At 41.2% G+C, this 24,486-nt stretch overlaps 1 protein-coding gene across 2 annotated transcripts in view; it reads left to right on the forward strand.

The window, feature by feature from the left end:
* Positions 1 to 23,418, forward strand: part of DHTKD1 (dehydrogenase E1 and transketolase domain containing 1) — a 51,624-nt gene extending 28,206 nt beyond the window's left edge. For both annotated transcript variants that reach the window (XM_047868027.1, XM_047868028.1), the window contains exons 6-17: positions 80 to 251; positions 1,284 to 1,482; positions 3,811 to 4,123; positions 5,367 to 5,451; positions 6,191 to 6,330; positions 12,147 to 12,297; positions 14,135 to 14,241; positions 15,300 to 15,464; positions 17,885 to 17,967; positions 18,303 to 18,472; positions 20,380 to 20,465; positions 21,385 to 23,418. In XM_047868027.1, the coding sequence (XP_047723983.1) occupies positions 80 to 251; positions 1,284 to 1,482; positions 3,811 to 4,123; positions 5,367 to 5,451; positions 6,191 to 6,330; positions 12,147 to 12,297; positions 14,135 to 14,241; positions 15,300 to 15,464; positions 17,885 to 17,967; positions 18,303 to 18,472; positions 20,380 to 20,465; positions 21,385 to 21,486 (1,773 nt within the window). In that variant the 3' untranslated portion in view covers positions 21,487 to 23,418. The remainder of the gene's footprint in view (positions 1 to 79; positions 252 to 1,283; positions 1,483 to 3,810; positions 4,124 to 5,366; positions 5,452 to 6,190; positions 6,331 to 12,146; positions 12,298 to 14,134; positions 14,242 to 15,299; positions 15,465 to 17,884; positions 17,968 to 18,302; positions 18,473 to 20,379; positions 20,466 to 21,384) is intronic.
* Positions 23,419 to 24,486: the final 1,068 nt, after the last annotated feature.

The raw sequence follows: 24,486 nt of genomic DNA on the forward strand, positions 1-24,486 counted from the left end.
AAACAATTTATTCCAAACTGGATACATAAATTTCTCCACCTCTTATGTTCATTTTCTTGTTTTCTCCTCTATGATTTAGGTTCACGGTGATGCTTCTTTCTGTGGTCAGGGGATTGTTCCCGAAACATTTACGCTGTCTAATCTCCCACATTTCAGAATTGGTGGGAGTGTCCATCTGATTGTCAATAACCAGCTGGGTTACACCACTCCTGCAGAAAGAGGAAGGTCTTCCTTATACTGCAGTGATATCGGTATGTGACGTAGGGAGGCATCTCTAGAGAAACATCTAGTTCACTAGGAACAGTAAGCCTCCCTGGTTACCCCGTTTTAAATTTGGGGTCAGATATGGTTAGTAGTCACCAACAGTGGTATCCATATTCCTTTAAAATCTGAGTGTGACCTTTGAATCCGAAGAGGTGGAACAAGAGGGAAACACAAAGGGTGCCATCTCAAATTGCCCAGATATCCAGTTGAATGCTGTCATGGAAACCAAAGATCAACACAATTAGTACAACACCAGGGTACTCATCTTTAGGAGATTCAGATCCAGGGTGCCTTAGTCAAGGCCTTAGTCAAGAATGATATTGAATTTGGCTAAGGGGTCTTGGTTAGAAATCAGATACAAAGAAGCAAAGTTGACTTGTTCTACCCTGGAAATTAGCAATATTAAGAGAAAGGCAGGGCTTTTTTTTTTTTAACCCATCCCCCAATTCACAGAGTTACCTGAATTGTTAGATGGTAGGAACTATTGCGTTTTTGCACCCAGCCCCTGGCCCGGATGCCTTTTGGGGCTATCTATGTGAATGTTTTGTGATTAGTTTGACAAAGATACTGGAAGCACATTCTAGGGCTTTTCTTTGAAGAAAATCTATTTTTTTTAGGATTCGTCCTTTAATGACCCTTTTATCTCAGGAGAAAAGATACAGTAACAATGACAATAACAAAATAAATAGTAGTTATTACATACCAGGCACTCTTCAGCACTTTATATGCAGTAACTCAGGGAATCTTTACAACATCACCAGGAGGTATAGGAGCTATTATCCCAGTTTTGTAGATGAGAAAACTGAGATTCATAACTTTACTAAGGTCACAGAGTGAGTCACAGAGCTAGGACATGACCTCTTTCCTATCAGCTGGACTCCAAAGTGTGGGTTCTTAACAGCCCAGCCAAATCATCTCTGAGTATGTGGGCTGCCTCCCCACGCAGGCAAGAGGACTTGGAGGTGGGCTAATGTCCATTGGGGTTGGCTAGCCAGCTTCATCTGTCTTCTCTGCCTCAGGGAAGCTTGTGGGCTGTGCCATCATCCATGTCAATGGAGACAGCCCAGAAGAAGTGGTTCGGGCCACACAACTGGCTTTTGAATACCAGCGCCAGTTCCGGAAGGATGTGATTGTTGACTTGTTATGCTACAGGCAGTGGGGCCACAATGAGCTGGATGAGCCCTTCTTCACAAATCCAGTCATGTACAAAATCATCAGGTATACTTATAAATCTTTGTTGAAGATCCCCTTACTCCCATAGGGCTTGCATTTTTTAAAATTATTTTTATTAGACACTCTGAAGTAGGGCGACCAACTCCCTGGGTTGCCTGGGACATGAAACTTTGAGGACTGAAACTGGGGTAGTCCTGAGCAAACTGGGATGATCATCCTACGGATCCCGGGAAAGCTCCCCAGAGTCTTCAAACTCCACACGTTTACTCTATGAATAAATGAAGGCAATTTACCAATCTCACTGAGGTAGGAAGACTGGGGCAGAGCCCTTAGCCTGAAGCTACTTAGTTTGTCACTGAAAGGATCCGAAATAGATCCTCTGTGATTCACGTGGTGCCTCAGCAAGAGGCAACATGATGGATTTTAAGGAACCTAGAGAACTCTGCTGTCCAATATGGAAGCCACTACCATACATGGCTACTGAACACTTGAAATGTGGCCATTCCTGCTGGAGATGGGTTGTGAGTGTAATGAACACACCAGATTCCAAAGACCTTGAAAAAAGAATGTAAACTATCTCAATAAGAATTTTTATGGGGCGCCTGGGTGGCTCAGTCGGTTAAGCGTCCGACGTCGGCTCAGGTCATGATCTCACGGTCCGTGAGTTTGAGCCCTGAGTCGGGCTCTGTGCTGACAGCTCAGAGCCTGGAGCCTGCTTCAGATTCTGTGTCTCCCTCTCTCTCTGACCCTCTCCCATTCATGCTCTGTCTCTCTCTGTCTCAAAAATAAATAAACATTAAAAAAAATTTTTTTTAAATAAAAAAAAGAATTTTTATGTTGATAAAGTATTAAAGTGACTATATTTTGAAGAAACTGAATTAAATATGTCATTAAAATTCATTCCACCTGTTTAATTTTAACCTTTTCTAACATGACCACTAAGAGATTTTTTAATTACATGTTGGCTGGCTCTGCATTTCTCTTGGATAGCATTGAGACAGAAAGTTAATGAGATGGAGGGGAATGTGTTACTTTGGAATTTCCTTTTTTTGATACTAGAAAGTACAATAGAACCCCCTCCCCCACTTTATTTCCTCATAGATATAAATTAAAGTAGAGAAAGAAATTTGGTGACACTTCATAGGTCTTTCTGGTCAGAGGTAGCACCCTGCTCTTGGAAGAACAAATCTGGGTTCTCTGTTTAGCTTTGAATTTAGCTGCTGAGTGACCAGATGTGGCTCAAGGCCCCATAAAAAGAAAAAAAAAAAATCTATCCAGTCCATCTGTCACTTTCGTCATGATTAAATATGATAAAATATGTGAGCAAGATTTGTTGTTTAAAGTATTACTTGAGCATAGATTGGCATTATTATTGTTGTAAAACCGAGATACTGATTATTATAGTTTCCGGATTATTAATGCCACCTGAAACAGATGTTGGTGACTTTGAGTTCAATACTGTTTGAAATAAAGTGGTAAGACAATGTAGGTCAGTCTTGTAAATAACTTTCCAGAATGTACCAATTCATAGAAAAACTCTAATTATTTCTACCTTGATGTAGATAAAAGCTTATAAAGATGAATCTTATTTTTTTGCTTGCCTGCAAGAAGTTGTTACTCACCATTGTCTTAAAAAAAAAATAATGCATTGGAGTGAAAGGTACATAACATAAAATGGGTCATTTTTTAAATTTTATTTATTTTAATTTTTCTAATGTTCATTTATTTTTTGAAAGACAGAGACAGAGCATGAGCAGGGGAGGGGCAGAGAGAGGGAGACACAGAATCCGAAGCAGATTCCAGGCTCCATGCTGTCAGCACAGAGCCTGACACGGGGCTCAAATTCATCGAGCTGGATCATGACCCTAGCTGAAGTCGAACACTTAGCTGAAGTCGACTAAGCCACCCAGGCACCCCTAAAATGGATCATTTTATTTTTATTTTATTTATTTGTTTATTTTACATTTTTTTATTTTTGAGAGACAGAGCACAAGTGGGGGAGGGGCAGAGACTAGGGGAGACACAGAATCTGAAGCAGGTTCCAGGCTCTGAGCTGTCAGCCCAGAGCCTGACGTGGGGCTTGAACTCACGAACCGTGAGATCATGACCTGAGCTGAAGTCGGATGCTTAACCGATCGAGCCACCCAGGTGGCCCATAAAATGGATCATTTTAAAGTGAACAATTCAGAGTTCAATGTACAAATTTAGTACATTGACAACGTAGTACAACCACCCCTTCTATCCAGTTCCTGAATATTTCCTGTGTGCCTTTTTATAGTGACGTGGCCCTGTGATACCTTGGACAACTAGTGTATCTGTCACGCTTTGGTTTTTACAAACCCGATTGACTTTTCTCTCCTCTCTCTTGGACAGAGCCCGGAAGAGCATCCCAGACACCTATGCAGAGCACCTTATTGCCAACGGACTCATGACCGAGGAAGAGGTGTCGGATATCAAAACCTCCTACTATGCAAAGTTAAATGACCATTTAACTAACATGGCCCACTATAGCCCCTCGGCCACCAACCTGCAGGCTCACTGGCAGGGCCTGGTCCAGCCGGAGGCTTCCATTACAACCTGGAACACTGGTGTGCCCCTAGACCTCCTGCGATTTATTGGTGGGAAGTCTGTGGAAGTGCCGGAGGGACTCCACATGCACAGTCACCTTCTGAAGATGTACGTTCAGGTAGGGAGCATTATAATTTCCAGTTGTTGTTTGTTTGTCTTGTGCAGCAAAGAAATTGGTGTTGATCTGGTCTTTTCGGTTGAGCTAATGAATTTGACATTTATTGCATGCCACTAGGTTCTAGTGATGTTTTGGTAGTGATGCTCTCTTAAGTCAGATTTGTCTACTTGTGTTCTTTTCTCTCTTCTTTCCTTTGTATACACAAACAGGTTCTGGTACTGATAGTCCATTTGTCTACTTCTCATTTTCCTCGATTTACTTACTCATTCATACATGTTTAATACATGTACATGCACTACATGCACATTATCAAAAATACAGGACAGAAATACCTGTTTTGATTTCTCTGATTAGTGAGCAGAAAACACTTTCATTTTGGGGGCCAGCTTGAATAAAAATAAGTACACATCAACAAACATACCCCCAAAGGCAACCATTTGCCCTTACACACGTTGATGTTTCTTACATATTGTCTCACGTTAAAGATAGATTGAAACTTTGGTTTGCCTGGGACTCAGGAATTTCCTGGAACATGGGATTCTGCATGCTCAAAGTGAGGGAGCAAAAGTCAAAGGCCTTCGTCTTTCTTAAACTTGGATAGAGGCACTTTGTCCTCTGAATGATTTTGAGATGCTTACTTCATTTCCAGTTTTTTTATTTATTTTAAATGCTTATTTATTTATTTTGAGAGAGAGAGAGAGAGAGAGAGAGAGAGAGAGAGAGAGAGAGCCAGCAGGGGAGCGTCAGAGAGAGAGTGAGAGAGAGAGAATCCCAAGCAGGCTTCTTGCTGTCAGTGCAGGGCCCCACTTGGGACTTGACCTCACAACCGTGAGATCATGACCTGAGCTGACATCAAGAGTCGGACGCTTAACCGACTGAGCCACCCAGGCACCCCTAGGCTTTTATTATAGGTACAGAGATTCTTAAAATAATCTGTGTACTTACCATCCAGGTGAAGAAATTGAATATTACAAGCACAGTTCTCTGCGTGCCCTCCCTGGTGCCGTCTCCTCTCCATTGTGCACAGGCTTAACCACTAACCTGAGTGCCTGCTAGTTTTGCCTGTTTGAAAACCTATAATTGCTATCTTACTCTCATCTTTCCCTTCTGCACTTTCTGTTTTAATATAACGTTATAATTTTGATCCATACTGTTGTTGCATTACATTTTGTGAACGCAGTGTGGAAAAGGGTATAGACTGTTAAAAGTGTCTTTTTTTCCCCTCTGCTTCTGTTTTTTGCAGTCCAGACTGGAGAAAGTGATGGATGGAACAAAATTAGACTGGGCTACGGCAGAAGCTCTTGCCTTGGGCTCATTACTTGCTCAGGGTAAGACATCTCTGTTTAGTTGCACAGCTGGTAGGGATTGCTTTATATGACACTTGATGTATGTGACCCCTGCAGTTCTGAGTAAAACTATCTCCAATTGTTTTCAGTAACTAGAGAGGTTCTAAAATGTGTTAGCTTTTCTTCTTTGACAATATTATTTAATCTTCAGGATAAGTCGTGTTGGTGACCTTCATCAAAGAATAGACTATAGAACATTTCTTGCTAGGAAACAAAGGGCCCTGTGCCGGATGAATTGGAAAGATATTTTCCTCCAAACATTGTAGGGCAAGCAATGACTCTCCATTCTTGTGTGATCTTGCCTTACACAGACTTTTGAATATAGGGCAGATATATTTTATTTTTTTATAATTTTTTTTTAATGTTTATTATTTTTGAGAGAGAGAGAGACAGTGTGAGCAGGGGAGGGGCAGAGAGAGAAAGGGAGACACAGAATCCGAAGCAGGCTTCAGGCTCCCAGCTTTCAGCACAGAGCCCCACTTGAGGCTCGAATCCATGAACTGTGAGGTCATGACCCAAGCTGAAGTTGGACACTTAACTGACTGAGCCACCCAGGTGCCCCAGAACAGGTATATTTTAATGTGGTTAATCTATTGCTAAGGGAAATTCTCAGGATGAACTGATGTGTAAGAATTCAGCATCACCATGTGTTGTTAATACTTAGGTTATTCACGGGAATCTGTTTTTTTTTTTTTTGTTTTTTCCTCCTTGCTTGCTTAAGGTTTTAATGTCCGTCTGAGTGGGCAAGATGTTGGCCGTGGAACTTTTAGTCAGAGGCACGCCATGGTTGTTTGCCAGAACACCGATGACACCTATATCCCTCTGAACCATATGGACCCAAATCAGAAAGGGTTTCTAGAGGTAGGATGTCTTAGTGTCTATTGTAAAAACCAGGTGCTGATAATTATAGTTACAGGATTCTTAAAGCAGCTAGAAACAAATGTCAGCAACTTTGGGTTCAATCTTTAAAAAAAAAATTTAGGGGCACCTGGGTGGCTCGGTTGGTTGGGTGTCTGACTTCAGCTCAGATCATTATCTCGCAGTTCAGGAGTTCGAGCCCGCATCAGGCTCTGTGCTGACAGCTCAGAGCCTGGAGCCTGCTTCAGATTCTGTGACTCCCATTCTCTTTCTGCCCCTCCCCTCTCTCTCTCAAAAATAAATAAAAACATTAAAAAATTTTTTAAAATTCCAGTATAGTTAACACAGTGTTTTATTAGTTTCAGGTGTACAATATAGGGATTCAGCACTTTCATACATCACCCAGTGCTCATCTAGTGTATCTTTTTTTATTATTAAATATAATTTATTGTCAAATTGGTGTCCATACAATACCCAGTGATCATGCCAACAGGTGCCCTCCTCGATGCCCATCACCCACTTTCCTCTCTCCCCTACCCCCCATCAACCCTCAGTTCTCAGTTTTTAAGAATCTCTTATGGTTTGCCTCCTTCCCTCTCTGTAACTTTTGTTTCCCCCTTCCCCTCCCCCATGGTCTTGTGTTAAGTTTCTCAGGATCCACATATGAATGAAAACATATGGTATCGGTCTTTCTCTGCCTGACTTATTTCACTTAGCATAATACCCTCCCTGTTCCATCACATTGTTACAAATGGCCAGATTTCATTCTTTCTCATTGCCAAGTAGTATTCCGTTGTATATATAAACCACATCTTCTTTATCCATTCGTCAGTTGACGGACATTTAGGCTCTTTCCATAATTTGGTTTTTGTTGAAAGTGCTGCTAGAAACTTTGGGGTACAAGTGCCCCTATGCATCAGCACTCCTGGATCCCTTGGGTAAATTCCTAGCAGTGCTATTCCAGAGCAGCTGTACCAGTTTGCATTCCCACCAACAGTGCAAGAGGGTTCCTGTTTCTCCACGTCCTCGCCAGCGTCTATAGTCTCCTGATTTGTTCATTGTGGCCACTCTGACTGGAGTGAGGTGGTATCTGAGTGTGGTTTTGATTTGTATTTCCCTGATGAGGAGTGACGTTGAGCATCTTTTCATGTGCCTGTTGGCCATCTGGATGTCTTCTTTAGAGAAGTGTCTATTCATGTGTTCTGCCCATTTCTTCACTGGATTATTTGTTTCTCGGGTGTGGAGTTTGATGAGCTCTTTATAGATTTTGGATAACAGCCCTTTGTCCGATATGTCATTTGCAAATATCTTTTCCCATTCCCTTGGTTGCCTTTTAGTTTTGTTGATTGTTTCCTTTGCTGTGCAGAAGCATTTTATCTTAATGAGGTCCCAGTAGTTCATTTTTGCTCTTAATTCCCTTGCCTTTGGAGATGTGTCGAGTAAGAAAATGCTGCAGCTGAGGTCAGAGAGGTTTTTTCCTGCTTTCTCCTCTAGGGTTTTGATGGTTTCCTGTCTCACATTCAGGTCCTTCATCCATTTTGAGTTTGTTTTTGTGAATGGTGTAAGAAAGTGGTCTAGTTTCATCCTTCTGCATGTTGCTGTCCCGTTCTCCCAGCACCATTTGTTAAAGAGACTGTCTTTTTTCCATTGGATATTCTTTTGCAAATCAATTAATATGATACATGACATTAATAAAAGAAAAAATAAGAACCGTGTGATTCTGTCTATAGATGCAGAAAAAGCATTTGACAAAATACAGCATCCTTTCTTAATAAAAACCCTTGAGAAAGTCGGGATAGAAAGAAAATACTTAAACATCATAAAAGCCGTTTATGAAAAGCCGACAGCTAATATCATCCTCAATGGGGAAAAACTGAGAGCTTTCCCCCTGAGATCAGGAACACGACAGGGATGTCCACTCTCACCGCTGTTGTTTAACATGGTGTTGGAAGTGCTAGCATCAGTGATCAGACAACAAAAGGAATCAAAGGCATCAAAATTGGCAAAGATGAAGTCAAACTTTCGCTGTTTGCAGACGACATGATACTCTACATGCAAAACCTGACAGACTCCACCAAAAGTCTGTTAGAACTGATACATGAATTCAGCAAAGTCGCAGGATACAAAATCAATGCACAGAAATCAGTTGCATTCTTATACACCAGTAATGAAGCAACAGAAAGACAAATAAAGAAACTGATCCCATTCACAATTTCACCAAGAATCATAAAATACCTAGGAATAAACCTAACCAAAGATGTAAAAGATCTGTATACTGAAAACTATAGAAAACTTATGAAGGAAATTGAAGAAAAGAAATGGGAAAACATTCCATGCTCACGGATTAGAAGAATAAATATTGTTAAAATGTCAATACTACCCAAAGCAATCTACACATTCAATGCAATCCCAATCAAAATCGCACCAGCATTCTTCTTGAAGCTAGAACAAGCAATCCTAAAATTTGTATGGAACCACAAACGACCCCGAATAGCCAAAGAAATATTGAAGAAGGAAACCAAAGCAGGAGGCATCACAATCCCAGACTTTAGCCTCTACTACAAAGCTGTAATCATCAAGACAGCATGGTATTGGCACAAAAACAGACACATAGACCAATGGAATAGAATAGAGACTCCAGAAGTGGACCCACAAATGTATGGCCAACTAATCTTAGATCAGTGTACTCTTAATTCCCTTCACCTACTTCACGCATCCCCCACTGGTAAAACCATGCCCCACTGGTAAAACCAGTTTTTACCACTTGTAAAAACTGGTTACCACTAGTTTCTTCTTTAATAGTCTGTTTTTGTGTGTGTCTTTTTCTATTTGTTCATTTCTTTTGTTTCTTTTAAAAAATTTTTTTTTTATAATTTAACTTTATTTTTTATTTTTTAAAATTTACAACCAAATTAGTTAGTATACAGTGAAGCAATGATTTCAGGAGTAGATGCCTTAATGCCCCTTACCCATTTAGCCCATCCCCTCTCCCACAACCCCTCCAACAACCCTCAGTTTTTTTCTCTATTAAAACCATGTCCTTTATATGAAGGACCCTGGGAGGAACTGCTGCTTGCTCTTGGTACTGCTCCTGGTACTGACTGAGTTGACTGAGCAGTGGTTTGTCTCTATGGTGTGTGTACCGTGAATTCTGCAACTGAGCCACATTCTTCTGTCAGTAATGGCTCCCAGGAAGAGGTGGAGGCCACTGACCTCTGGTGACTGTAAGGCACCAGGCTGTCTTTCCCCTTTATTCTGTGTCTCAATCTTTATCTTCTTTCTATGTACATTTACATCATCACATCGTACATCATATATATTTATGAGCCATCTCAAGTATGTTTTGGAATAAATAAAAGGATTAATAAATCCAAGAAATGAAAGTAGATATGGGTATACATGAGTACAAATGACAATGAATGCTTAGGAGAAGGTGCAGAGAATCTACTTGGGAAGTCAGGAAAACCTTGGGAGGGGAAGCCAGATTTGAACTGGGTCTGGAAGGACATAAGGAGTTGCCTAGTCTGATGCCTATAGAGAGAACATTCCAGGTGGACACCATAATACCTACAAAGCCTGTGAAGTGAGAAGACAGGAACTACAAATAGCTTCCTGTGACTGGAGGTTAAGTTGCAAAGTGGAAACAGTAGTCAGGAAGAGGAGACTGGCCAGACTCCCCACCTTGTGAAAGACTCGGAATGTTATGTAAGTAGGAAACCATGGAGGAATTTTGAACAGGTGATCAGATTTTTGTATCAGAAAGAACCCTTCCCGTGGTACTTTGGAAGCTGAAGATGGATGAGAACTTCAGATGGTGTATCCACCCAGCTTTATTGAGGTATAATAGGACAATTTCTTTTTTTCTTTAAAACAATTTTTTAATGTTTATTTATTTTTAAGAGACAGCGTGAGTGGGGAAGGGCAGAGGGAGAGGGACACAGAGAATCCAAAGCAGGCTCTGTGCTGTCAGCACAAATCCTGACATGGGACTCGAACCCACAAACCATGAGATCATGATCCGAGCCAAAGTTAGACACTCAACCGACTGAGCCACCCAGGTGCCCCATAATAGGACAATTTCTAAGGAGGCTTCTCAATAGTCTAGGCAGGAAATCACATGGACCTGAATTAGGGCAATAGCAGTGCAGACAGAAGATGGGACCAGATTTGAGAACATTTACCAAACAACAGCTATGGGACTTAGCGGTAGATGGAGGGAGTGAGGAAGACTAGTCTCGCTTATCTCCTGGCTTCCTGACTTGGACAATTGCTATATGATGGTGATACTCACCCAAATATAAAGAGGGGGAACAGGTTTGGTAAGGAAAGCTGATGGATTCAGTTTTGAACATTTGACTTTGAGGTGGCTGAATAACATACAAGTTTCTGTCCATTACAGAAAGGCAATTAGATATGTATGTCTGGACTTAATGAAGGAATCTGATCTTGAGATACAGGTTTGGACATCATCAGGGTGAAGTTATTGAAACCACAAGGGTGGGAGAATCTCCCTGGGAGAGAGCAGAATGGGAAGAGAGCCAAGGGATAGGGTCCTGGGAAAAACAGCTTCTAAGGGGCTGGCAGGGGAAAAGTATTTCCCTAGAGAGCATCCAGAGGAGGAGAACAAGGAGTCACTGTGTCATGACCTGAAGAAGAAGTCAAATATGAGGAAGAATAACATGGCCATTGGATTTAGCCACTGGAAAGTCAAGAGTTGACTTCACATACAGCTATTTTAGTGGAGCAGTGAGAACAGAAGCTAGACGCTACTAGCTTAAAGGGTAAAATTCCCACAAATGGTGAGATCATGACCTGAGCTGCAATCAAGACTCAGACACAACGACTAAGCCACCCAGGTGCCCCTATTTTATTATTTTTTAAATTGAAGTATAGTTGACACACAAAGTTGTGTTAGTTTCAGGTGTACAACATAGTGGTTTGACAGGACTATTTGTGTTATGCATTGCTCACAAGTGTAGCTACCGTCTGTCACCTAACAACGCTATTACAATATCATTGATGATGCTCCCTATGCTGTACCTTTCATCCCTGTGACTTACTCATTCCATGGCTGGAAGTCTGTACTTCCCACACTCTTCCACCCATTTTGCCCATTCCCCGCTCCTCCTCCCTCCACAATCACCAGTTTGTTCTCTGTGTTTATGGGTCTGTTTCCACTTTTGTTTGTCTTTTTGTTTCTCTTAAGCACAATCATATAGTTTTTGTCCATCGCTGTCTGACTTGTTTCACTTAGCATCGTACCCTCTAGATCCACCCATGTGGTCATACGACTGAGTAGAATCACGTTGCGTTTAATTGTCCTCTTTTGCCTCCTCAGAGATCTAATTTTGTGTTCTGCTTTTCTTTTTTGTCTTAACACGCTGTGACGGTTCTTTTGATTTATTATGCAGATAGGATATTAGAATAATGGATTCTAACCAAAGGTAGGCCCTTCTTTTGGTAACTTTCCCCCCTTTGCTTTGTGATATGTTTTTTAAAAGCTTGTATGACACAGTTTTACTCTAACCAATCAAGGTAGATCATCTAAGAAGTTAATTTTGCTTATCCTTAAAGATCGCCTTTACTGCCCACGTTGCATTCTTCTCCCCCTTTCCTTGTGCCACCTTCCCCCACATGTGTCACTCACAGGGGGCAGTAGATGTCCTTTCTCAAGAAATGAGGAGGTAATTGGAAAGAAAGCTCCCCTCTGTGCCCTTCCTCCTTTTTGAGAGGTTTGTGATGCTTTACCTTGACTGATCTATGTCCCCAGCTTTCCTTGCAATGACAGTGTTTCTGTTCTCTTCCTTTGTATTAATTAGATCAGCAACAGCCCGCTGTCAGAAGAGGCTGTCCTGGGATTTGAATATGGGATGAGCATCGAAAGCCCCAGGTTACTGCCCATCTGGGAGGCTCAGTTTGGCGATTTCTTCAATGGTGCTCAGATCATCTTTGACACGTTCATCTCTGGAGGTGGGTGTCAGCATATGCATGTGGAATGGTGCATAGCACCAGCCTCGTGGGGAGACATGAATGAGACGGGGCCATAACTGCTGTACCACAGCCCCTCAGGAGAGTTAGGGGCTGCACTGCCATCTCCTGGGGCATGGCAGCTATTGGATGGTTACAGAAGCTGCTGGAGGGCTAGGGGCCACTCGGTCACTGTACAGGCAGCACTTTCTCCAGGGCAGTGTGCTTGGCTGTAGGGAGAAGGGCATGTACCTGCCAGCTCCTAGGTAGTTTGACTTTGCGGTCTGCACTTGGGGCATGTTGCATAACTGTGACATGAATACCAAGCAGGCAGTGGGGACATAGTAGAGATTTGTGGTCAGAGTGAACGGCAGCCTTGAAAATCCACTTCCCTCGGGGCGCCTGGGTGGCTCAGTCAGTTGAGCTTTTGACCTCGGCTCAGGTCATGATCTTGCGGTTTATAAGTTCGAGACCCATGTCACAGCTCAGAGCCTGGAGCCTGCTTCGGATTCTCTCCCTCTGCCCCTCCCCCGCTCATGCTCTGTCTCTGTCTCTCTGTCGCAAAATTAAATAAAAATATTAAAAAGAAAAAGAAAGAAAGAAAGAAAGAAAGAAAGAAAGAAAGAAAGAAAGAAAAGAAAATCCACTTCCCTTAACCCAAGGATGTTCAACTATCTGAAAGCTGGTAGTGGGACATCTTTATTTTTTTGTTTTGTGTTTAAAAAAATTTTTTTTAAGTTTATTTATTTTGAAAGAGACAGAGACAGTGTGAGTGGAGGAGGGGTGGGGGGGGAGAGAGAGAATCCTAGGTAGGCTCTGCACTGTCAACACAGAGCCCGACCTAGGGCTCGAACTCACGAAACCATGACATCATGACCTGAGCCAAAGAGTCAGAGGCTTAACTGACTGAGCTGCCTGGGCACCCCTTGTTTTGTTTTGTTTTGTTTTGTTTTGTTTTGTTTTGTTTTGTTTTGTTTTGTTTTATGAGAGGACACATGTGAGCAAGGGGCAGAGAGAGAGGGAGAGAATCCCATGAAGGGCAGAGAGGGAGAAAGAGAGGGAGAATCCCATGAGGGGCAGAGAGGGAGAGAGAGAGAGAAGCAGGTCTCACCGGAATCAGGGCTCCAGCTCACCCACTGGAAGAGGGGCTGGAACTCACAAACCCTGAGATCATGACCGGAGCCAAAGTTCAATGCTTAACTGACTGAGCCAACGAGGTGCTCCCTTATTGTTTTTAATAATCATTTACAAAAGCAGAACCTACTTATTATAAAAATCAGAGTATGTAAGGTACAAGTGTGAGTCCCCATCACCCCATTTTCGGGGGGTAACCAACCCCCTTGGATTGTTTGCACTCCAGTCGTCCCTCTGGCCGTGTTTCTCTGTGACCTTGTGGTTGTAGGGAAGAAAAGTGCCTTGAGGAGACTGGACTTTGACATGTCCAGAGACTATCCAGAAGTGTCCACACTTGCAGCCTGAGGACAGTGGGCTGTGTTGTAATTGGTGCTGTGGGGGGAAGACAAGAGCCACCAGTGCTCAGTAGGAGTCGTGTCTGCAGAGGAAGCAGAGCGGCCCATGCTGTCCTTGAAACCGGTACATTCACCTCGTGATTTGTCTCTGATCTGCCACAGCCCGTTCAGTGAGTGTGTCATATAGGGTTTCAGCCGGTAAGATGGACATTGTCCTCCTAAGCACGTAACACTGCTGGAAAGCACACAGAATGGAAAACGACTCTAGGGGATCAGACGGCAAAGTAACGTTTGTGTCACTACTCACGTCACATCAGACGGTTCTGTTCCTGCTTCGGAGAGTTCTCACTCCCTGTCACGTGCTTTCCCAGGGGAGGCCAAGTGGCTCCTTCAGAGCGGCATTGTTATCCTGCTTCCCCATGGGTATGATGGGGCTGGACCCGACCACTCCTCTTGTCGCATAGAGCGTTTCTTGCAGGTATGTCCGCTCCCTGCTTCCTAGGTGCTTTGAAAGAGACCTACCTCCGGTGAATACTTAATATATACCTTAAACTGTAAGGCCTTGTAGTATCTGAATGAAACGGGTTTAAGGCACTGCCAGTATTCTTTATCAACATGATGCCTTGGGTATATTAGTGTCGTGGTTTTATGGCAAAAAAGTGGTTCTTGTATGGAAAAGATCAGTGGTTTCTAAACCATGCTGATAATGAAAATCATCTACAGAGCTTTTTGTAAATAGAGATCCAGGGACCAACACCAGATCAGATTCTTCAGAGTGTGGCCTAGCCTGTATTTTTACCTAAAAAATTATTTTTGAGTAACTATAGTATTTTTTATAAAGTGATTCATGATCATTAAAAAATGTTTCAATAATCATGCAGAAATAACCACAGTTAATATTTGGTAAGGATCATTACCTATGTCTTTTTATGCATATGACTTCCTAGTATTAAGAAAATTTTCAAACATACAGAAAAGTTATAAAATTTTACAGTGAACATTCATATGCCAATCCCTTAGATTCTACCACTAATATTTTATTATACTGTACTTGTTTTTATCACATTTACTCATCTTTCATTCTTCTATCTATAAATCTGTATTATCTGCTGATGCATTTCAGGGTAAATGGAGACGTGTGTCCACGTACAGGTCACAGATGTGTAATCTGTACACATTATCCTAAGTGCACGAATATCATTAATTATTTTAGCATATGTGCAGATAAATGTATAGCTAGATGACAGTTTAGTCTACTGTAGAACAGTAGATAGATGGATAGTTATGTTGATAGGTAATAATACAGAAAAATGATTTTATAAAAAGTAGATTACAGAAATAAATAAACTGAAGGTTAGTTAAAGACTACATGTCAAATACAAAACTACAGTTTTGGGAAGAAATATAGGACAAGTATGCGGAAGACATCGTTTGGGAGTCATGAGTATACAGATGCGTTTCCCTTAGGACAGCCGTGTCCTTATGATTGAATTAGATGATCAGAACATTTGCTTGTTTCTTTCATTTCTCTCCCAGATGTGTGACAGTGTAGAAGAGGGGGTGGATGGAGACACAGTGAACATGTTCGTGGTACACCCAACTACTCCTGCACAGTATTTCCACTTGCTCAGGAGACAGATGGTCCGGAATTTCCGAAAACCCCTCATTGTTGCTTCTCCGAAGATGTTACTCAGGTTCCCTGTAAGTAGAAACAACTGGTTAGGAAGCCTTTCTCCTTCTGTCGTTTTTATATGCATTTGCCTCTGTTTTCTGTATCTAATGTTATTTATTTAAAACGTCTTGGCCTTTTTAAAATTTTGATTCCAGTTAGTTAACATACAGTGTTACTTTAGTTTCAGGTGTACAATATAGTGATTCAGCACTTCCATATACATCACCTGGTGCTCATCATGACAAGTGTGTTCCTTAATCCCCATCACCTATTTAACCCCCCCCCCCCCACCTCCCTTTGTGTCTCATTGTATTTAAACAGAAACATCTAGGGGCGCCTGGGTGGCTCAGTCGGTTAAGTGTCCAACTTTGGCTCAGGTCATGATCTCACAGATCATGAATTCGAACCCCGTGTTGGGCTCTGTGCTGACAGCTCAGAGCCTGGAGCCTTCCTCAGATTCTGTCTCCCTCTCTCTCTGCCCCTCTCCTGCTCGCACTGTCTCACTCTGGCTCTCAAAAATAAACATTAAAACAAATATTTAGAAACATCTTTTAATTTTAATTTTTTTAATTACAAAAATTTTTTAATGTTTATTCATTTTGGAGATAGAAAGAGAGACAGAGCAAAGGGGGGGGAGGGGCAGAGAGAGAGGGAGACCCAAAATCCGCAGCAGGCTCCAGGCTCTGAGCTGTCAGCACAGAGCCCGACGCAGGGGCTCAAATTCGCTAACCGTGAGATCGTGACCTGAGCTGAAGTCAGACGCTTAACTGACTAAGCCACCCAGGAGCCCCTGACACAGATATTTTGAAATGGCAACGTGAAAGGGGCCAAGTCATAATACACATTAATTTATTTCTAAGAAATATGTACACCTGGGATTCTTCACCCAACTTTCATTGTACTTGCAAGATTGTCACCTGCTCCCTCAATTATTCCTCTAAAAGAGTATAATCATATTAAATATAATATATGTATGTTACTAAGTATTGAATGAACTATCGGAAATTTTATTGAGAATTTCTTTTGCTGTTTGTAACTGAGAGTTAGATTTAATTCTGGCCCTAGTTGTTGTCCACTCCTCTCCCCATGTCTAATCTATAACTTACGAAATAAGTGAGGCCTTGCTCTGGAGCCTTTAAAATATCAATAGCTTTCCTACAGATTTTCAAGCAAAATGTACTCTTATTAAGTAGTTAACTATCTTCCTTAAACATATAAGTCCTTTTAGTAATTGAAAGTGAGTACCACCGTTATTGAAGTCTGATTTCTTCCTGAAAATTAGCTACTGTACCAGTAGGTACAAGTGATCTAGCAGAATAGAAGTCCACTCTTTGTTTCCATGGCCCATTTGGAGATGACTTACCATGTGACAAACACAACTCGGGGCTCTAGGGAGTTTGCCTGTCAAGTGGTACCTAAATTCTACCCCAATTTCCCACCCAGCTCTCAACTCCAGCTCCTTTTTTTTTTCTTAGTGAGCTCTTTACCCAATGCGGGGCTTGAACAGAGATCAAGAGTCACATGCTCTACTGACTGAGCCAGCCAGGTGCCCCTCCAGCCCCTTTTGATTCCCACCATAGGAAGTGTGAGCTGACCAAGGGCTCTGGTTCAGGTTGGAAAAAGATTGATTCTATTGTGCATTATTGAGCAACAAGAATAAATAAATAATATATATTTATATATAATGTATCTATTTATAACTCATGTAATATATAAATATAATACATTTTATTTTATAATATATATTCATTTTTATTTTATTCTCTTCGCTAATATTATTTTTTTAGGTTACATCACAGTGTCTTGCGTCAGCGAGGCTGCCTATCAGTGGCTCAGTCAAAGTGTCACCTTCCCAGTTGGGACTAGACTATAGGGAAATGAACTAGATGAGGAAATGGAATCCACTCCCCAACCTTACCCTCATTAATGGTCTATTCTGAGTTCTTTGCAACAAGTACTTATTTAAATTGAACTCCTTAATACCATTTCTTTTCATCACAGAAATGTTTGTGTATTGTTCCTGGTTTGTTCTGTGACTCATTAGGTTTCACTTGTAAATTATGGTTAAAATCCTAAAGACAGAAATCATTGCCCTGGCTGAGCTGTTTTCATTCACAGATTCCATGAACTGCCCCCTCCAATTCCAAGAAATTAAAGCATACTTTTGATGGATATTAAAGTGTGATTGAACTGAAATGTTGATTCTTAAAATGTTATTGTGGCATCAGACAATAGGCAATTTTAAGTCACTTTGAACAAATAATTTTATTCTGAAATATACAGAATCGATATTTTTGGGAAAGATATTGTGCTTATTAGTACACATGTTTACATACAATGCTAGGAGGGAAATTTGTTGTTATTTCTTGGTAAAGATCCCTTATAAGTAAGGCACCTTCGGCTCCTTGCCTTCAGCTGCTAGATTTGTGGCCTTTTTCCCTCTCCTTAGGCAGCCGTATCAAGTCTTCACGAAATGGCACCAGGAACAACATTCAAGCCGGTCATTGGTGATTCATCTGTGGATCCCAAAAAGTAATTTGATGTGTATCTCTGTTCTCATACTCTGCGGTAGAATTTTAATTAGTGGGGAAACTAGTTCATGTTAAGGAGCCCAAAGTGACCCAAATCTCCAGTATCCTGATAGAAGAAAGTCCTTTGCATCCATGGGGTAGGAGTTAGAATATGTGCGGAAGAGGCATACATTGCTGGATAAGACTTGCCAGGGCACAGCATGAGACTGAACCCAACCACAGAGACCCCCACTCCTTCAGTAATGAAGCATTTTCATCTGCGCGGTTTCCTCCTTTTCTGATACAATTCTTTCAGACATTTCTCCTCTACCACATTGTCCCTTTTCTACCCAACAGTGTTAAGAGTCTAGTGTTCTGCTGTGGCAAACATTTCTATGCCCTACTGAAGCAAAGAGAATCCTTGGAGGCCAAGAAGGGTGACTTTGCCATCATCCGATTAGAAGAACTCTGTCCTTTCCCAGTGGATTCGTTACAGCAAGAGATGAGCAAATACAAACATGTTAAAGGTATGGCACTGGTCTTGTTGGGATTCTTCTGGATTCAGATACCTGAAACCTATTCCAGCTATCTCATGTGAAAAGAGGTTTGGGGGCAGAGAGAGTCATTAGGAAACAACCTTGGAGTCTAGAAATATGAAAAAAAAAAATACTGCTAGAGCCAATGTCTCCTTGTCTTTTCTGGTATCCCTTTCAGTCTCCCCTTCTCTCACTTAAGACATGTCATTTCTTGAGAGGCTGGAGGTAATCTCTGCTATAATATTACTTTGGATAAATTGATGTAACTGTAAAAGGCAAGGCTTTTTTTTGGCTGCAATAATTGGACTGGAATAACTGGACATCTCTATGCATTGGGTACAGAAATTAACTCAAGATCACAGACCTAAATGTAAAACGTAAAACTCTAAAACTTCTAGGAGAAAACCTTCGTGGCCTTCCATTAGGCAAAAAGTTCTTAGATGTAACACTAAAAGAACATCAGATAACAGAAAAATTGGACTTTATCAAAGCGGAAAGCTTTTGCACTGCTGAAAGGTGTTGCAGAGCAAATGGAAAGACGAGACGCGGACTGGGAGAAAGTATTTGCAAATACATATGTGACAAAGGACTATCCAGATTGTTCAGAGAGTGTCCAAAACTCAACAGCAAGAAAAACAAATAATCCGAGTTTTTAAAATGTGCAAAAGAGGGGCGCCTGGGTGGCGCAGTCGGTTAAGCGTCCGACTTCAGCCAGGTCACGATCTTGCGGTCCGTGAGTTCGAGCCCCGCGTCGGGCTCTGGGCTGATGGCTCAGAGCCTGGAGCCTGTTTCCGATTCTGTGTCTCCTTCTCTCTCTGCCCCTCCCCCGTTCATGCTCTGTCTCTCTCTGTCCCAAAAATAAATAAACGTTGAAAAAAAAATTTTTTTTTTAAAAAATGTGCAAAAGATTTGAACCAAAGAATGGGAGGGCAAACAACCATTAAAAAAAGATGCACAACTATAATCAGTGATAAGGGAGATGCAAGTGAAACCCAAATGAGATACAACCACACACCTATTAGAATGGCTCAAATTAAAACAATAAGTTGGCAGTATCCAAGGCTGATGAGGAAGCAAAGCACCCGGAACCTGCATTCACTGCAGGAAGGAATGGAAACTGGTGTAGTCGCTCTGGAAACATGTGTCAGTTCCTTACAATGTTACACACAGAGTTACCGTACAGCCCAGCGGTTCACTTGGAGGTATTTGTCCAAGAGGAATGAAAACATGTTCACAGAAAAATGTCTATAGCAGCTTCATCCATAATTGCGCCAAACTACCAGCACATCCTTCAGCCTGCGGATGGATACATAATCCATGTTACATTCTTACAATACCTACTGCTCAGGAATAAGAGCGTGACCTATGGCTACAGGCAAAATCACAAATGGATTTTGCCAGTTCAAGGGAGCCAGAACCAAAGGCTACATAATATGATTCCATTTATCTGATGTTCTGGAAAAGGCATAAACTTTAGGGAGAGAGGAAAGATCAGTGGTTGCCAGAGGTTGGGTGGGTGGAGGGGTTGCCTTGAAAGGGCCAGGTTGAGGGAATTTGGGGGATTGATAGAATTTTTCTGTATCACAAGTGAGGTGCTGGATACACGACTATGCGTTTGTCAAAAAAAAAAAAAAAAAAAAGCCAAGTAACACTATGCCATATTGGAAAGGCATATATTTACTTGAGGAGAGCTATCCATACATACACGCTGTATATGTACATATGTGTATAAAAATGGATATGATGTGTCTATGTGTGTAGATACATAGTGTATGTATGTATTCACTGTGTGTATACATACATACATATATATATGTATAGAGTGTGTGTGTGTGTGTGTGTGTGTGTGTTATTGTACATTTACCTGGAATACTGAAATGAACTTTCTTCTGTTACAGATTTTATTTGGAGTCAGGAGGAGCCTCAGAACATGGGTCCATGGTGCTTTGTTTCTCCCAGGTTTGAAAAGCAACTGGCCTGCAAGGTAATGGCTTTCTGTCTTGTAATGTTTTGTGTATGTGTGTTATTTCTCCTGGAGTGCCAAGAAATGCGTTTGTCCCCTGTGAGCCTGATGCAGGCTGGAACCCATGAACCGTGAACCCATGATCTGAGCCAAAGTTGGGTGTTTAACCAACTGAGCCACCCAAACGCCCCTCCAGTTGTTTTAAAGATAAACAACAACATAAAATCTAATTTTAGGCTCTTTTCTCAGAATAAAATGTTGCATGTTTATCAAGAAAGACACATATGTGTACATGCTAGTATCATGTAAGAAAAAAATGATTATCCTTCAAACAGTAAAAGCTCTTCCCTGTCATCTACTTTTCCCACTAGTCCATTCAGAAGCCTTGTCCCAAAGCTCAGTATCCAGCCCTGGGGAGCAGGGTGATGAGCGGGTTTATTTTACAATGTGGGAGAAAAGGTGCCCAGTAACACTTGTCCCAGGCTCATCTGCATAGCTGGCACCCATCAAAGGCCAAATTCTTCCTGATCATGTTGTAGGAAGGGAAGAACAATGAGAAGAGCAAATGTACTTCTCTTTATCTTCCTATTCTGCTTCGATCAGGACTCAGTTTACACATTTGTTACTAGTTTGCTGGGCCCAAGTCATTTTCACCTATAGATAGTTCTAATTTAGGAAAATCTGCAGGTTAAACCAACTAATAATTACTGAAGAACAGGACCTAATTCAAGAATTCATCTCACCTCATGGTGCCTGGAATTTAGTTTTTAGTCGTGATAAATATCTCCTTCCAGTCTATTCTAGGTAACTCATTATTTTGCCCAAAAGGTGATTTGTGGTTAAACAAGCTAAGAGAAATGCATGGACTGCCTTGGGAGAAGGAAGCAGGGCTCTCATCAGGTTCAAATGCCATCTTATTTCTTTTCTGCTCCAATGACAGCTCCGTCTCGCGAGCCGACCCCCTTTGCCAGCACCCGCTGTAGGAATTGGCACCCTTCACCTGCAGCAGCATGAAGATGTCCTCACCAAGACCTTTGCTTGATGGTGTCCTTCGAATCACTACTACTTCCTTTAAGAAAACTTCCGTGAAAAGAAAGGCTTGCTTCTGTACTCTCCCCTTCCATTAGGTAACATGAAAAGCCTATGTTCCTCTAAGATGTTGGGATTCATGGGGGCAGTTTAATCAGAGTATGTGGAATAGCCAAGGGCGTGAATTATCCATGAATACATGAATCTGACCAGTCCATTGTAGCCTTAAAGGTACAGCAGTGTTTTGTTTTGGTTCTGAGTTGTAGAGCTAATTCAATGAACCAGATTTTTTCGGGCCACTCTTTCTCATTAGCTAACTAGTTCGTTAGGTGGAAAAGTTCGTTAGGAAAAGTTTGTTAGCTGGAATTTGCAGCTCCATCCAGATGACCTCAACATTACTTCTCCGTTTGCTTGATGCGTGTCACTTCATTAATTCTGCCATTGTGACTATCAGTATTTTCTTTTGACGTAATATCTAGTGCTGCTTTCCAGCCACTGTGAAGAATGTTTCACCAAATGCTGCAGCAAAACCATATTAGTCCTGATTCGTGTTTTTCAGGATAGTTGTTTTCACCTGTTGTCCTTATATATCGGTCCCATTCAATACAAGTCTCTGGATGTATAATCTTTTTGCACAGTATTATTAAGGAGTTTTAGCTACAATGAAATTGATTTGTGGGCTACATAGTATCTTTCCCCCCCTAAATTGTTATCTTGATATTTTTAATTGACTTTGGGTATCTGATGTGGGGATTTCAGCTCCTGGTCAGTCAGTCTTACTTCTGAAAGGTATGACAACGTGATGTGATGTTCATTCACAGTGTTTAAGGAGCTTTTTAACTTTGATGCTGGAGACTTCCCAGCACCAGGTACTTGGGGATTTACAGAGATCACCAACCCAGTCTGTTACTTCTGAAACTTTGTGGACACATAACTAAACGGCAGCAAATGGTGTAGCTTTACGTGGCTCGGTGCTGCAGAGACTCGGCCATCTACCATTCTTGTGCCATGACATTTTTCTCAGAGGTGATGGAGGACATGCTGGGGCACTTTTCCTGGCAGCTGGTAATGTCTTTCAGAATCGATGTGTAGGTTATTCTGGCCACAGGAGTGGATTCATGATTCACATCTTAAACGTATGCGTTAGTGTATTGATTTAATATTTCTGTAAAACTCACATCCTTTTTTTTATCCCTATGCACCTTAATGCTTCCTTCCTGTGTCAGGCCTTATAAATCACGTAACTTTGTGCCATGCATGTAAATCGGTAAAATTACAAAGGTCCCTTTAGTGAGAATGGTTTTCAATGTGGTATACTGAAGTGGAAACACATAAAAGCACTGTCATGTTTTTCAGATCTCTTGGCTAAACATTTCAAAGTTTAAGCACATAATGAGATGGAAAACTGGTTTGTTTTTTTCATTTTTTTTAAGTTCAGTTTAGATTTCTCCAAATTTCTAACTTTTCATCTCTGGTATCGTATTATACTTCTCCACCTCGAGCCATCAAATGTGTCTTCTGAAAAAGAAGATGTCTCCTGTATCTTAACCTTCTTACTCTCAATCATGATTGCAACACGGGTCAGCATCTTGAATCACCTTGTAGGAAGGGACCATTTAAAGAATTCCAAATCAAATGCTCTCATGAGAAAGTATGGGATAAAAATATAATCACAAAGTAAAATAAAAATATTTTATTATATTTCTCAGAGAAATTCGATAATGTGATATTTGTATCCTGTTTATATCTATGCTAATTAAGTTCATGTTCAATGAAGAGCAGACTTAAATGGGGTATTCAGTGAATAGAAATTTTAACAACCAGGAAAAAAATGTTCATTTTGTCTCAGGTGACATATTCATTGTAAAATAAATTTTTCTTCCTTAAGAACCATTTTTCCTCTGTCTCCTTCTCTCTCTGCCCCTCCCCTACTCGCTCTCTCTATCTCTCAAAAATAAATAAAACATTAAAAAAGAGGTGGGGGGGGCGCCTGAGTGGCTCAGTTGGTTGAGTGTCCGACTTCAGCTCAGGTCATGATCTCATGATTTGTGAGTTCGAACCCTGCATTGATCTCTCTGCTGTCGACGTGGAGCCGGCTTCAGATCCTCTGTCTCCCTCTGTCTCTGCCCCTTCCATACTTGCTCCGTCTCTCTCTCAAACATAAATAAACCGTTTTAAAAAAGAACCATTTTGCTCAGTTTTCTGTCTGCATACTATGAGGAAAATATTCTAAAGCATAACCTCTTTTAGCCTGACTGTAATTACCTCTGAAGTTTTATTATTTAAAAATTCCTTGACTGACAATAGAAATCGTATCCCTTCTACAAAACTGAGGAACTACAGTTGAAAGAAATTAGGGATTATACAGGAAGGAAGTCACAGATAAGAGTCAAGACTTTTAGATCCTGGGGTTCCAAAAGCTTCCCCTCCATTTCTCTTGGATTTACTTGGGTATTTGGTTTTCATCTTCAGCTTCTCATAAGTTTCAGGCTAAAACCGTCATATTTTCAGGGCATTTGGACAACATGCTTAAATCCTCAATATTTATAACCCATGATGACACCAATAAACAACTCCTAAATTACTCTATGGAAGTTGTAGTTCATTGTCATGGTTGTATTTAAATCTGATAAAACAGTCTAAAGCACACTGTCATTTCCCCAAATGACATTTGCAAAATCAGTTAATTTTAGAAAGCTTTTAGTAAAAGTGTGTTACTCTAGAGCTGTTTCCCTGTGTCTTCTCTGATTCATATGGAGAACAGGCTACAAATGAACAAAAATAAGAAATGACCCTGTAAGAGTAGAATGGTATTTCCTCAATAGTTTATTGGACATCTGCATATATGGCATTGTTCTGGACATTAGAAATACACAGGAACAAAAGAGAACATGGTTTGCCATTTGTCCTCAGTTGGACTAACCATCTATTTGAGAAGACAAAGTATTTTACACGTAGGGAGAAATGTTCTTGTTGGATGTACTAAGACAGTGTGGGATGTCAAGGTAGAGTG

The sequence above is a fragment of the Prionailurus viverrinus genome, chromosome B4, assembly GCF_022837055.1.
Source record: "Prionailurus viverrinus isolate Anna chromosome B4, UM_Priviv_1.0, whole genome shotgun sequence".
Classification (NCBI taxonomy): Eukaryota; Metazoa; Chordata; class Mammalia; order Carnivora; family Felidae; genus Prionailurus; species Prionailurus viverrinus.